Source organism: Gobio gobio (assembly GCF_949357685.1).
Source record: "Gobio gobio genome assembly, chromosome: 22".
NCBI lineage: Eukaryota > Metazoa > Chordata > Actinopteri > Cypriniformes > Gobionidae > Gobio > Gobio gobio.
The window spans coordinates 17261640-17276752 of record NC_137118.1 but is presented as its reverse complement, the minus strand read 5'-3'; the positions used below and the strand labels follow the sequence as shown (position 1 = coordinate 17276752).

At 37.0% G+C, this 15113-nt stretch overlaps 2 protein-coding genes across 3 annotated transcripts; both read left to right on the top strand.

Moving 5' to 3' along the window:
- Positions 1-3063: 3063 nt before the first annotated feature.
- On the top strand, positions 3064-8184 carry LOC307118444 (eosinophil peroxidase-like; the record flags this gene model as incomplete). Of its 2 annotated transcripts, XM_079804052.1 has the most annotated exons (14): positions 3064-3121; positions 3558-3651; positions 3739-3914; positions 4016-4148; positions 4251-4380; positions 4471-4677; positions 4771-5128; positions 5264-5424; positions 5520-5778; positions 5864-6034; positions 6183-6420; positions 6670-6866; positions 7494-7547; positions 7715-8184. In XM_079804052.1, 14 exons carry the CDS (start codon positions 3064-3066, stop codon positions 8182-8184), a joined length of 2706 nt encoding a protein of 901 aa, XP_079660178.1. The 2 variants fall into 2 exon arrangements, with proteins under 2 accessions (XP_079660178.1, XP_079660179.1); XM_079804053.1 differs by lacking the exons at positions 7494-7547; positions 7715-8184 and adding an exon at positions 7088-7125.
- A 4399-nt stretch (positions 8185-12583) lies between these two features.
- Positions 12584-12946, top strand: LOC307119166 (histone H2A.1-like; the record flags this gene model as incomplete). Its single annotated transcript, XM_079805245.1, has 1 exon — positions 12584-12946. One exon carries the CDS (start codon positions 12584-12586, stop codon positions 12944-12946), a length of 363 nt encoding a protein of 120 aa, XP_079661371.1.
- Positions 12947-15113: the final 2167 nt, after the last annotated feature.

Sequence of the window (15113 nt, the reverse complement as noted above, 5' to 3'; positions counted from 1 at the left end):
CAAGGTTGGAGCGTCAACATAGTTCTCCAAAACATACAGATAACGTGTTCCTCTCCACAGAGAGAAGTACAGGCAATAGTACAGGCAATATTCATCTTGATTCTTTAGTGTTTCAGTAAAGGGAGATAATATAAAATGAATAAAATATAATATAAATATTTAATATCTGGAAGCCAGGCTAAGGGAGTAAGCAATGTTACTGCACTCCTGGCATGGGCCAGTCCCTTAGTCACTCCACAGAGACCAAATACAAACAGAAAACATATGAAGAAACAATAAACAGTCAGTGGTCCTATTGATTAAAGGGTAACTTCAGTGATTTAGCATTAAGCTTTGTATCAGTTGAAACCCGGTAGTATATTTGAATTATGGTACTTTCCCCCCTCATATCCCCCTGAGACCAGAGAATTATGCATTTTATTTCTGGAAAAAATCCTCCGATGACGCAAATATCGTCATTTTGCGTCATCGGAGGATTTTTGGCCAGAGGCTAGAGACTACAGGAGCTAGTTCTGCATGTTTTCAACCCGCCCACAGGGGAGAGATCTCACTCACAGAATGTAAATGCGCACGCCCGCTGCCGCTCGGCTCGGGCATTCATAATGTTTCAACTTTTCAATGAATTCCTATGAAAGTTTAGCTTCCATATGCGATCTGATAACGCGCCAGACTGGACACGCGCCGAGAATGACAGCCGCGCTTACCTCAGCTCTGCTCAGCTCTTCGCTCATGATGAATGAAATCTGACTCCTGCTGCGTCTGTGACGTGACTTTCGTTCGGCTCACTCACACTTTATTGAAAAGACACATTCAGTTTTTAATTGTAGTGTCTATTCTCTAACTGAATGAAATTATTTTATTACTATGAATATCAAAACGACGTTGGTGCGGTGCCGTGGTGGGCAAGTGATAACCAATAGCTGTGGCTTTGGGAGTGGCCACGTAAGGCAGCGAAGCAAGTGCATTCTGGGAGTTGTTGTCTTTCATCCACATGAGACAAAAATACATTTTCTGTCTTTTCTCAGTCTAGAAGGCACCAAATTCAAAAATAATTTCACAATTCTACTACATAAATGACACAGATTAAATACACATTCATCTTCCCAGCGCTGAAGAGCCCCTTTAAGTAATATCATATCTGTAAAGAATAAGTAAACATCATTATAATAATATAGGAGGATAAATATTGATTAATGCTTTGATTATAAATTTAATTAGGATATATTTAGGTATTTTGAAGCGGCAGTGGATTTCAGAATCTGCACCCTTCACAACAAAAAAAAAGTTTTTTTTGGCAGCAAACCCACCAGATGGCTTTGGTGCAAACAGGGATAAAAAGTACCCCATGCCCACGGTTAAATATACTGCAGAATCTTTAATGTTGCTGTGCTATTTTTTTGCTGGAGGACATCATGGACATCTGATCAGATACATGGTATCATGGATTCTAACAAATACCAACAGATAAAAAATCTAAACCTGACCGCTTCTAGAAATCTTATAATGGGCCATGATTGGGTCTTCCACAACAAACATCAAAATCAACACAAAAATGTGTCACTGAGCACAAAACAAAGCTCCTGCCATGGCCGGCCCAGTCCCCTGACCTGAACCCTAGAGGAAATGAGTGGGTGAGAAGAAAAGAAGCACCAACATGGAGCTGGGAATCTGAAGGATCTTGAGGGATGTGTTCTCCAAACTCATCAGGCATTATAGAAGAAGACTCCGAGCTGTTATCTTGGCAAAAGGAGGTTGAAAAAAGTATTGAATAAAAGGTATGCCAATAGTTGTCCAACGTGTTTTGGAGAAACATTTATTTCATGAAGAGATTTTCCCTCATACTTTCAATTATTTTAGATTTTTGTGAATTTTTGGAATAAAAGATCAAAAGGATTAACAATGCAGATTTATTTTTATAGGCTTCTTTGTTCATATTTACCTGGGGTGCCAATAATTCTGATCACAACTGTATAAGTAACTTTTCAACTACATGTCAACTAACTTTCATTATAGTATTAGTAGACTGTAGTTGACTATTAGGTTAGGGTTAGGTGTTAGGATTCAGGTTAATAGAGTAAGTGCTTATAGGCAGTAGAATGTCTAAAGTGGACTATCAAAATGTTATATTGAATCTTGCGAACTTGAATATAATGTATATATTCATATAAACGATCAGAAAAATCGTATAATAATCACATCATTTATAAAGCTTATACTATGGCATATATGCAGTGCTAGAAAGTATTACCTGTATGACTTTTATGTTCGACAGACGAAATGCATACAGTATCGGAATGACATGAGACTGGGTAAATAATGACTTTTTGAACTAACTATATGCTTCTAAATATTTTGGGTCAGTATTAAGAAGCTAAGTACTATACATCTGTAACAGTTTTTTTTTTTTTGCATTCCTGTAATGTAGATTAATGAAGAGCAAATAAGTGTCAGACTGTCACCTCAAATAAATCAATAAATCAAACTCCACATATGGTAAATACACATGCTGTGAAAAGGAAGAAGGAAGTAAACCTCTTAACCCCGCCTAAGACTCCCTTAGTGATGCTTAACAGAGTGAGGTTGAGGGATGGTATAAAGCACGGCTGCTCCATCCAGTCAGTACAACACACTCTTGAGTCTTGAGTCCAGAACCAGAGAGCCTGAGACCTGCTGAGACCTGGTGAGAAATGCAAAAATTCTCTTTAAATGACTTTATACATTTAATTGCACTTTATATGCTGATTGCAAATGCTCAGAATGCATTTAGAATAATTGTTACATTTAATAGACAGTTCTCATTTTCGACTGTTGATTTTTTTCTTTTAGAATAAATTTTTTATAAAAATTGTTCTGTGTCCCTTAAAATGTAAAATATATAGTTTTAAAACTATTAAAATTCAATTTTATACCATGTCTACACAGGATAAAAATAGCATTTTAAACTTAGCAGCTTTAAAAAGTTATTTATTTTTTATTTAAGTTAATTATTTATATAAAACTTTTTTCATAATTTTCATAACTTTTTAAGTTTATTTTCTAAATGTCTCAATTTGTGTTTCAGATATGAATTTTACCACTTTTCTTTTTCTGGTGGGGTGCTGTTGTGCCCTTTCAAGGGGTGGTAAGTTTACCAATCATGCCATTAAAAATCAAACAGCTAATACAGAATCAAATCATATCAAAAGGGTCCGATCTAATCATATATTATTTTTTTCTGGTGCAAGAAATGGCATTGTACTCTTCAGTCGTTTAAGCTTTACAGCTGGTGTGACATCCGACTTCTGGAGATTAGATTTCATGACTACATATATCACTTACTGTGCATTGCTGCATTTTGTAAACATAATTTTTTTTTTTTTAAAAAGATAAATAAATAAGTCTGAATCTGATTAATTTAGTAAATATCTATAGACTAAGTTAAGTCCATTCATCTACCACCCAAAATAAATGAATAAATAAATGAACGAATTACAGGTTTCACTAAAATGTGTAATTATTAGGCTTTTATAGGGGCATATCAAGATGAAGAAAGATCAGAAACCCTTTTCTTTTTTTAGCAGAAGAAGAGAGTCCTGGGAGACGTTTCATTCTAGATTCAATTGAGGAAGCAAAGAAAATAGTAGATGCTGCTTACAAGTATTCTCGTGATGAGTAAGTACAGTATGTAACTGATGTTGCTCAATATTCCTGTGCCATCATCAGTCATTGATCTATTTTTATAAATCTCCCCACATCCAGGAGTTTAGCAAGGGTGCGCATAGATGTCATCAAGCCTTCCGACAAGTTACGTCTGCTGAAACAGCCAGCTCGAAAGACAAGAGAGGCCGTGAGAGCCGCAGACTACATGTGGCAAACACTCAGACTGATCAGTGAGAAAGCCCATCATGCACACAAGAGGTCCATCAATGCTACAGGTATGAGGACAAAAAACTTGGCAAAACTTGCAAAGCTCAGAAAAGATCCATCACTGACTGATATTCCATGCTAAAAACTGTCATTATGTGTTTTCCCATAGATCTGCTCACTGTAGATGAGCTTAATACGATTACACGTATGACAGGCTGTACAGCTCAAGCTCAGCCCCCATCTTGTAGGACCACACCCAACTTAAACAAGTATCGAACTGCCACCAATGTCTGCAACAACAGGTCTGTCTTGCCATCCTCATTCAGGGTAGTCTTAATCAAAGACTTTTTGTTTTATTTGACAAAGTGTTTGCCTAGCTAACCAACTAAATGTATCATTCCCAGGAGGAACCCACTTCTTGGTGCATCCAACACCCCTTTTGCTCGCTGGTTGCCTGCTCACTATGAGGATGGCATCTCACAGCCCAAAGGGTGGGAACCCAACAGATTGCACAATGGTGCAGTGCTGCCCCTAGTATGATGGAGATGATTATTAATAGTTTACTGAACTCTACTTGACAAATCATTTACAATGTCTGAATTCTGTCTTCCTCATTGATTCCAGGTCAGACTGGTTTCCAATCGTATTCTAAGCACTGCAGATGCTGACATAGAGAGTGATCGTGACTTTACCCTCATGCTAACTGTATTTGGGCAATGGGTTGACCACGATCTGACTTTTACGCCCTCCTCGCCAAGCATTAGGTCCTTCAGCAGTGGCCTCATCTGTGATATTAGCTGTGAACGCTCTGAACCCTGCTTCACAATTCCGGTCAGTCAAAGATTGTCCTTCTGACAAAAATGGTCCCACTCTTGTCGTTTTATAAAAATTATCTTTCATGTTATATTTATTGTCAAAACACAGGTCCCTCCAGCAGATAAACGTCTGCGTCCTGACACCTGTCTCCTTTTCGTCCGTTCATCACCGGCCTGTGGTTCTGGGAACACCGCCAATCTCTTTGGTGGGCCCCCCAAAGTTAGGGAACAGATCAATGCTCTATCAGCTTTCCTAGATGCTGGACAGGTTTACGGGGCAGAGGATGGCCAAGCAAAGGCACTGAGAGACCTGAACAATGATGGTGGTCTTCTTCGTGTCAATGATAAGTTCCAGGACAATGGACGAGAGCACCTGTCCTTCACCAAAGTTGAAAGCAATATATGTGCCACACGTAGGAGAACCCTCAATGACACCACGCTAACAGAGGTGCCTTGCTTCACTGCAGGTCAGTAACTTTTAGAAAATGTTATGCCTTCATATGCAATTATTAGGCATAGTTGTCATTGGTAAATCCAGCATATAAAATGTATGGCATTTGCACAATTCCATGAGGCAAATGCCAATGAACTCTTGTGTGTAGGGGATGGCCGTGTTAACGAGAACATTGCTCTTACTTCATTACACACTCTTTTCATGAGAGAGCACAATAGACTGGCTCGTGCCCTTCGTGTGCTCAATCCTACCTGGAGTAGTGAAAACCTCTATCAAGAGGCAAGAAAAATTGTGGGCGCCTACAACCAGGTAAAGTCACTCAATGAAAAGTGCATTATCACAAGCACAATCAGTTACATGCAGAGTACAACATATATTCATGATCAACCTCTTTTCTCTTTTAGATCTTGGTGATTAAGGAATACTTGCCGATAATCGTGGGCCCTGATGCTTACAATAGACACCTTGGACAGTATCCAGGTTACAATGAAAATGTGGACCCTACCATTGCAAACGTCTTTGCCACTGCAGCTTTCCGTTTTGGCCACCTTACCCTCCAACCCATCATATTTCGTCTTGATGAAAATTACAAGAACCATCCTCAATTTCCAAATGTGCCCCTCTTTGAGGCCTTCTTCTCACCATGGAGGGTCCTTTTCGAAGGTGCATTTTTGAGACTTGGTGCAGCATACCTACCAATTCCTGAATCTGTCAATTTTAATTTATTTCTCCTTTGCTTTATGCTTAGGCGGCATCGATCCTCTGCTCCGTGGATTGATTGGTCGACCAGCAAAACTGAATACACAGGACCACATGATGGTGGATGCTCTTAGAGAGAGACTGTTTGCCTTTACAGCAAACATTGCTTTGGACTTGGCTTCCCTCAATATGCAAAGAGGTCGTGACCATGCAATACCAGGTAAATATTCTGGATACGCAACATGCACACAAAGTCTTAAAACCCTTTAAACCCAACCACATGAAGCCAACTCAGCTTCATGCTGCATTATCACTGCATGTGTTTTTGAGAGAAGACTTACCAGATATCCATTTTTATTCCTCATAAGGATATAATGCATGGCGTCGGTTCTGTGGACTGTCCGCCCCTCAGAATGAGCAAGAATTGGCTGTGGTGATGAACAACACTGTATTGGCTCGCAGGCTGATTAAGCTCTATGGCACCCCTGAGAACATTGACATCTGGTTGGGAGGTGTTGCTGAGCCTTTTACTCCTGGTGGTCGTGTCGGTCCTCTTTTTGCCTGCCTTATCGCTACACAGTTCCAGCACATTCGCGTGGGTGACAGGTAAAGATTTCTGTGTATTTAGTCCAGGGTTGTTCAATCCCTCTCCTGGCAGGTCACTATCCTCCTCCAACCCAAAGTAAACACACCTGAAACCACTAATCAAGGTCTTCCAGAAATATCCTGGTAAATACACTGGGGCAGGTTGGAACCAAACTCTGCAGGACACTGGCCCTCCAGGACCAGGAATGGACACCCCTGATTTAGTATGTGTTTGAGAGGTGTTAACGCAAGGTGTCACGGTGTGTTCAGGTTATGGTGGGAGAACAAAGGAATGTTTACCACCAAACAAAAAGCGTCACTGGCCTCTATGTCGCTGGCCCGCATCATCTGCGACAACACTGGAATCGGCAGAGTTCCCAATGATCCTTTCCGCTTCACCAGTTCAGCCAGTTACGTTAACTGTGGGGATATCCCTGCCTTAGACCTCAACCCTTGGATTGAAACCCGTAAGGCACCATAGTATAAGAACTCTTAAATGCTGCTATACGGTCGTACATAAATCTTCTTCCTCTGACTGCAAATTTCTGCCTAAGCTTCTTACTACCTTTTTATGTGCTTGTAGAGTACCTAATTTATGGTAGGCACATATCAGGTATTGACGACATTTAATCTGTTCGCATGGTCACCATGGTTTGGTTCACCTGTGATTTGGTATTTGGCCTTCCAGGTAACGGTGGCATCAACATATCAGACATTGGAAATTAGTTTAGACAAGTGTTTGTTTTCATCTAATTGCAAGCACAAAGAGCGAGTGATAATGTTGTGCACATGATCTATTATGTATCTTAAAATTACAATTAATTCACTGCAAAATCTCTAAACTATAGTAGCTTCTTCTTTGCTGTACACGGGACTGGTGCAGTGACATAAATCAATGCATTTGGATGTCACAACTGTCAAACGTTTGATGCTTGCACCTGAACTGCACCAACTCTTTGTACGCTGTTTACTCCTTTCTACCTTTTGCTTGGGTTAGGGGCCTCTTTCACATTTAAAACTGTGATTTATTTTCCTTTAATGCAAACAGTTAGGCTTATAGTACAAACATATAACATCTATGCCTTAACCCTCAGATACAGAGCTCTTACAAGGACCTCCAGGACCCAGAGGACCTCCAGGGGAATCTGGTAAGCTAGTCATACATCAGACACCCCCTCTAAATATCCTTCAATGAAGCCGCCAACCTCACTCATTGTTTTCATTACTAAACCAGATTATAGAACTAACCATCAGAGCCAAGATTACAACTGCAAATTATATATATTTTTAATTATTTAATATTTAATTTTTCCAGGTCCACGAGGTGTAGCAGGCCTGTCTGGACCTCCAGGACCTCCAGGACCCCCAGGGCTCCCTATTAATACCACACGACAACATTCTGCACAACAACATTCTGCCTTCTTTGCTTCTGTTGCCACCAAACTTCCTGCCTTTGCTAAAGTGATTGTGTTCAGTCAGGTCCTTTACAATGGACAGAACCATTATGAGCCAAAATCAGGGAAGTTCTTCTGCCAGATTCCTGGTGTATATGAATTCCAGTTCTCATGCATAGGAACTTGGACTTTGGGCACTGTGACCTTAAAGAAAAATTTTGCTGTACAGCTAACTGCTGAAACTATCAACATTAATACACGATCATTCGCTGAAGGTAAGGTAGTTCTGAACCTACTTAGCCAAGACTGTGTGTGGATAGAGGCTTCTCGGGGTGCTAATGGTTTAGCCCATTCCAGCTATTTCTCTGGTCATATTCTTTTCCCTGTGTAAGACTATTACTTATAATATATTATTTTCCTTTTATGTAGCTGTTGTTTTTATTTATTATAAATGCAGTTCCGTACAAATGCACATATCCTGCGGATAAGAATAACCTGAAAAAAGCCTATAAAAAGCAAATTGTAAATCTGTATTTTCCATTGTCCTTTAAAACACTGATTTCTTTCTTACTGTGCTCTCTAAATTAGTTATTTCTGCTGTTGTTGTTGTTGTTGTTGTTTTATTATTTAATAAGATGACTATGATGACTATGTTAGCTATGCAAAATTAAGTGTTTATTTATACTTAATGTTTGAATTTTTAACAGTTTAAAGCTAAATTATTCATAATTTAGGAACATAGACATAACTGCTTATGCTCTGTATGTTGATAATGCGTTTTTTTGGTTTTGTCAGATTACAACAAAAATATTCTGTAGTCCATTCTGTGACAATTACTGATGTGAACAAATAATTAAAAAAAACAGTTATATGTCAATTCATTATCAGGCTTGTTCTATTTTCTAAATGATGAGTGTGAATACACAACCAAAAGGGAAATGATTAGGCCTTTTGGCCTCTGATTAGATAATTACTGCTTCTCGTCCTCTAAAAAAATCTAATCAGTATATGTCTGAGATTAATTTCGTAATTGTTTGGCGAGCTGATTCTCCGACTGCCCGCTCCACTTTCATCATGGATATAGACCTTTTTGCCATCCGACGAAAAGATAACATGAAATTAATAAGAAGATCCCGATTACAGAAAGTAATAGCAGAGTTGGGTAAGAATCTAATCGTATTGCAGTTTTTCTTGATTGCATTATAGCTTATTCAGTTTGCCCAATTTCCCAAAACATTCATTCAGTTCACAAAACAGACACATTTCTCAAAATGTTAAACAATGAGTGAACATTAGGTTGCACAACTGATGACACAACAATCAGAATCTCTGCATCACACAGGGTTTTTACACATACAGTATAATTACAGTACACCGTATCCGTACTTTAAATGAGGGAAATGTCACTATTCTATGTACAGTAAACTGTAGCACTGTACAGTGGAGAAATGACTACCTTGGCTAGGGATATTATCTCGTATCAGAAGACCAAGAAACTGCTATAGTAGCCTTCTGTATATAGTGTAATGAAATTGGCCAAATGTACAGAGGATGCTGAAAGTTTTTTGACTGCAATTGACAGTACACTATTGTGGTGCACACCAAGTTCATATACAATTATTTGGTATATGATAAAATGTTCTTTTCTAGTGCTTTTCAACTATTGCAAGTTTCGTCTCAGTGCTTTGATAGTCACTGCTGGAGAGGGTTCAAATATGCAAAAGATGCTGGAAAACTGAAGAATTTGCAGTACCTGAAGGATTTTTCTGAAGAACGTTGGGCAGTTTAACAAACAAGGGACTCAAGAACAACCATCACAAAACAAAAAAGAAAAAAAGAAAAACCGCACATCATCAAGGTAATGACACACATTATTAAGAATCAATTGTTCATATACTTTTTAAAATAAATTATATGTAAAAAAAAATTAACTGTAACTGTAAGTAAATACAATTACTCAAATTTTTACGTTGTAACTACCTTACATGTATTTAATTTCTCCCCAACCATGGTTCCATATATAATAGTATAATTTCATTTTTTCCCATCATTTCATTTCCATATTCAAACTGTTTTAACATTAATCTCGTAACATTATTTAAGGAAATTGTAATTACAGTGAAAATTACTTTTGATAAATGGTAAGAAGGATTTTGTTCAAACAGCCCTGTATAGTGTTAAATAGTGTAATTAATTAAAGATGATCAACAATATGTAACTTTACTTTTTATAAATCATTTTAAGCATGTTCATTTAAGCACCTGCCCTACAAAATGTCTGTGCATGGCCAACATATCAATAAATACAAAGCTGTTCATCACTCTAAGCAGTTACTCAATAATTCAGTATTAACTGTTACTCTGCTGACCTGGCTTGACTTTGTGTGACACGAACGACATGGGAAAGCATTTCTTTATAAATGTTAACTGTTTAGCACCCCAGAAGACATTTTCATTAACAACATCGACTGAACAGGGTTGTAGCAACATCACAAGGATAGCAGGTTGCAAACATAACCAAGTTTTTGTGACTTCTTATATTAAGACACTGAACACTATGCAAAAAAGTTAATTTAGTTGTGCTCTTGCAAATTCCAAACAGTTTTATATATATATATATATATATATATATATATATATATATATATATATATATATATATATATATATATATATATATATATATATATATATATATATATATATATATATATATATATATATATATATATATATCATGTTATATTATAATTTTTTTCCACAAGAGGTCAGCAAAGACACCCAATATGAGATTTTAACTGAATTAAAGGGATAGTTCACCCAAAAAGGAAAATTCTGTCGTTAATTAGTCATCCTCATGTCATTCCAAACTCATAAGACCTTCATCTTCGGCACACAAATGAAGATATTTTTTTTATCAAATCTGAGAGCTCTCTGACCCCTCCATAGACAGCAATACAATTAATGCTTTAAATGTCCAGAAAGGTAGTACAAATGTGTTAAAATGTGACTCCATGTGATTGGTTCAACCTTAATTTTACGAATGTCTTCTTTTGGTGAACTTTGTGCCCTACGTGCAGAACGGGATGCGCTTGGTGGGAGCGGCGGCGCTGCGTGGGAGTTGCAACGTAAACAGCGTAGGAGACTGACACAGGCCAGATCGAAATTGTTGAATAAAGTTGTTATTGTTGTTTGTTTTTGCGCACGAAAATTATTCTCGTCGCTTTTCATCAAAAATATCTTCATTTGTGTTCCGAAGATGAAGGTCTTATGGGTTTGGAATGACATGAGGGTGAGGAATTATTATTATTTTTTTTTCCTCACTTGATTTTCTCCACATAAACAGAATACATCAAACAATTACAGATTGAGATATCCCATATATGTATTATAGTCCGTCTCTCTTGTTAATAAAAAGGACCATAAGGAAAAGGAAAAAAATAAATAAATAAAAAAGAGAAATACAATTATGAATCTGTCATATGATGTGAATTGGGTTCAAACAGCATTCATATATGAACTACAAATAAAGGGAGCGAGAAAATAAAATAACAGCAGAAGAAGCCTACATAGAATATACAGAAGAACAGCAACTATAAACCGAAAAAAAAAAACCAACGAGAGAGAAAAAAGAACGAACAAAAAAAACTAACTAAATAAATAAATAAATAATGATACTAAAATAAATAAGGATCCACGAAAAGCTTGGTCATCCAAAATACATCTACAAATTAGAATCACAGGGGTAAGAAGAAGATTCCTAAATGAAAATCTTTTTCTAGTTGGATCAAATTAAAAATATCTTTATCCATGAAGAATGAGTAGGGGTGTAGGCGATTGGGTGAGGAATTAATGACAGAATTGTCATTTTTTGGGTGAACTATCCCTTCAAATGTGTTATGCATTAAATTGTGAGTTACTTTGAATTTAAGTTGAAATAATGTGAAGAATGTGCTTAAATTATTATTTATTGATCAAATCTAGTAATTTAGGTAGCCTAAATAAAATAAAAAATAAAATAAATCTTAAAAAGAGAAAGAAAAAGAAAAAATATTTTCAAAATGAAATGAAATAAGCTTTCTGGACAAAAAAAAAAATCAAGTAGCCTATAATTTTAGGGCTTCGGATCATTTTGACCCACGAGGGAAGGATTTGTTAAGTGCGAGGGAAGGTTAAACTTATTGAAAATTCCAGAGGGAACCTGCAGGCAAATGTTAATTCTCCTCCAAATAGTAGGACTATAAACTGAACAGCTTTAAGGACACTTTTCACCTTCTTGGTTTGGAAGTAATAGCCTAATACACCAGCAACTATTATTTTTGCCTATTATGTTTCCACACCTTTGATAGAGGAAATAGGCCTATAGATAGATGAATTAGCTACTGCAGGCAGTAATTTAATGCCAGGGTGATATGACAAAGTATAAGCTAGTGTTTCAAATGTATACATAGTACATTCTTTTTTTAGAAAGTGAAAATAAAACAAAATTCATCAGGCTTTATAATCTTAATGATTGTGGAAATGTCAGTGAACGAGATCCATTGGCAGGTCTTCCCAGTTAAGTTAATTAATTAATATAAACATTTTATTGTTTCTATTAGGACAAACTCGTAAATACGAACTTACCAGGAAGACTTGAATCATAATTAAGGTAATTAGCCTACGACATGTCGTGAAAGCACCTTATATTCCGGTCCTAAGGAGGGCAGCATAGCAAAATCAGACCGAACATTTGTTTATGGAAGTAACAAGTCTTTAAAACAAGTAATGAAACTAAATGAATATGTCCAAATGACTTATGTTAACTGTGTTTTGGTTAAAGACTATGTTTCCCTGACGATGAAGAAGAAAGGGAAGCGCGCCGCCGCCACAGAAATGGATCTGTCTGCACGTGCGGGTCTCGTGTTTCCCGTCAAGCTCTTCAAGCGAACATTCAACGGCGGAAAGCTCGCGCAGAAAGTTGATGTGGAAGGCGCAGTCTTTTTCACCGGGGTGTTGGAGTTTCTTGTGGCCAAGGTCCTGGCTTTGGCGGGACAAGATGCTGAACTTCAGCAATCAGATAAGATCACACTGCATCATCTCCCTGGACTGCAGGATAGGAGGAGATACGCAGAGCTGCTGGGACTCACTAAAGACGTCAGTGTAGCGACGTAGTTCGCTAGTTTTCTCAACACCTATAACTGACTGGTGCACTGGAACACTTGTTACATCTTCAGCATTGTTTTCCCAAGCACACTGTTCAGTGTTCCTTGTGTGTTGTTGGGTTTTGCTTGACATGGTGTGTCTCAAAGCTCTGCTTTACTGCAGTTATTGATATTTGTGTTTGGGCTGTGCAGTCCTTGTGTATGGGAGGTTGTGTAAAGGGTGTTTTACACAGGTTGCCTATATTTGTTGGAAATAAACATCATTGTGGTAGTTTACCACTCTCTTGCCGTCGTTTTAAAATGCTAACACAAGATGCTCCACTACGCGATTAGGATACAAATAATAAAATGACATGAAAGCACACTGTCTGGGACACCTAAATAGCCTTCCTTAAGCCTATCATTGGAAGTGGTATGATTAGGCCTAGTGAATGGGTAAGCATAACTAATATGATTAGCTAACAGAGCAAGTTAGGCCCAGTTGCATTAAAATCATAATTTTACTGTCAAATTATGATCTGAGACTGTCAAAATACTACCGGTTCCCTAATTTGTTTCAAAACACTCCTGTATGATCCCTATAATGTTAGAAGACTGAACTCATTCAGAGATAAGAAATGAGTTTGTTCACAACAATTTCACACATGTGTCCAAATATAAGATGTTTCCAAAAGTCGGTGATGTGAAAATTGAACATGAACAAGATGCTACCAAACCGAAGTGCTACAGTTACACATCTTTGCCAACAGGTGGAGCTAGTACCACATCCTGTAGTGAAAAGAATACTGACTATTTTAGCCTATTGCATAAAACACCCGGAGGATATTTTGTAGTGTGATGGAAGTTATAAAAGCAGCAATTTTCAGCATCTCTTTCTTGCATCATTAATCATACCTCCAATAAATATATATTTTCAATAAATAAAATACTAGAATTAAACATGCATCATGAGGTCATCTGAAAAAAGTACTTATTAAAACTCTTATTTCTATACCCATTTAAAGACATGAGTTCTTTTCAGCTGAATTTGGATATTTACATAGTCTGTATTTGTTCAGTTTCATGAGACATATATCATAAAATAGGCTACATTTTAATATTGCTTTGTAAAATACAATTGCTGTGAATATTTTGTGAAATTAGGTTCCTACATATTATTTAGCTAATTCTATGTACTTGTACAATGTTCTGTCTCCATTGTCCATATTTTGTATTATTAGCCATTCAGACTAAACACTATTTTCTTCTGCTGCTTTCAATTAAACAACTTACATTTTCACCCTATTATGGGGGGGGGATAAACAAAGCCAAACTTCAAAACCACTGATGTTCAGAAGAATTTTGGTGGAAATGTTTAGCCAAAAGTCTGGGATAACTTTCAATTCTTCTTTTGTCACCACCAATGATAACATTGTGGTTTACTCCAACTCATAAACAGCCGCTCTTCTGTGGGATTTATTATGAGGGAATTAAAAAATGGCCCAAAGGGAATGACAGAAATGTTTAGAAAGGAGATGGGAAGATGTTACTATTCTAAAGGAGAGAGTGACTCCTCCCCAAATTCACTCTCGATGAATTCTCTCCCAATCCAGCCTACACGTGCAGAGTGCCACGTAGGCCAGTGTGAATGTGCACAATACCAGTTGAAGCTTTGCTCCTTGCTCTGAGTAATGGAAACCTGCTGTTTTTGCGAGGGAAATCATGTGAAATGAGCTGTGCCGAGTTACAAGTTTATTTGGATACTTCTACAAATAGTATAGATGTGTTATATTAGATAATTTATGATTTAAGTTACTTTAAAAAGGTTTTATTTTAGGAATATATAAGCAGTGTTATGTTAGAATTTTTTATTAAAAAATATATTGGGATTTTGTCGCAGTTTAGTGAGTTAATTAAGTCTATTAATTAAGTAATATTGAAGTACAGATCGTTCCCCTAATGTCAGTATTCGGTTATTTTTGGGAACCACATAACATTCTAGAAACATTCTATTTAGGTTTTATCTTTTAAATATAAAATAACGTTCCCAGTAACATTTTGAGAACAAAAAACAACATTGTAAAATTATAGAGGAAGATCTTCCTTTTCCTCTGAAATGGTTAATGGGTGCGTTTATACGGCAACGATTTACTAAAAACTGAAAAGTTTTTCCTTTGCTTTTTTCGCGTATAGACAAC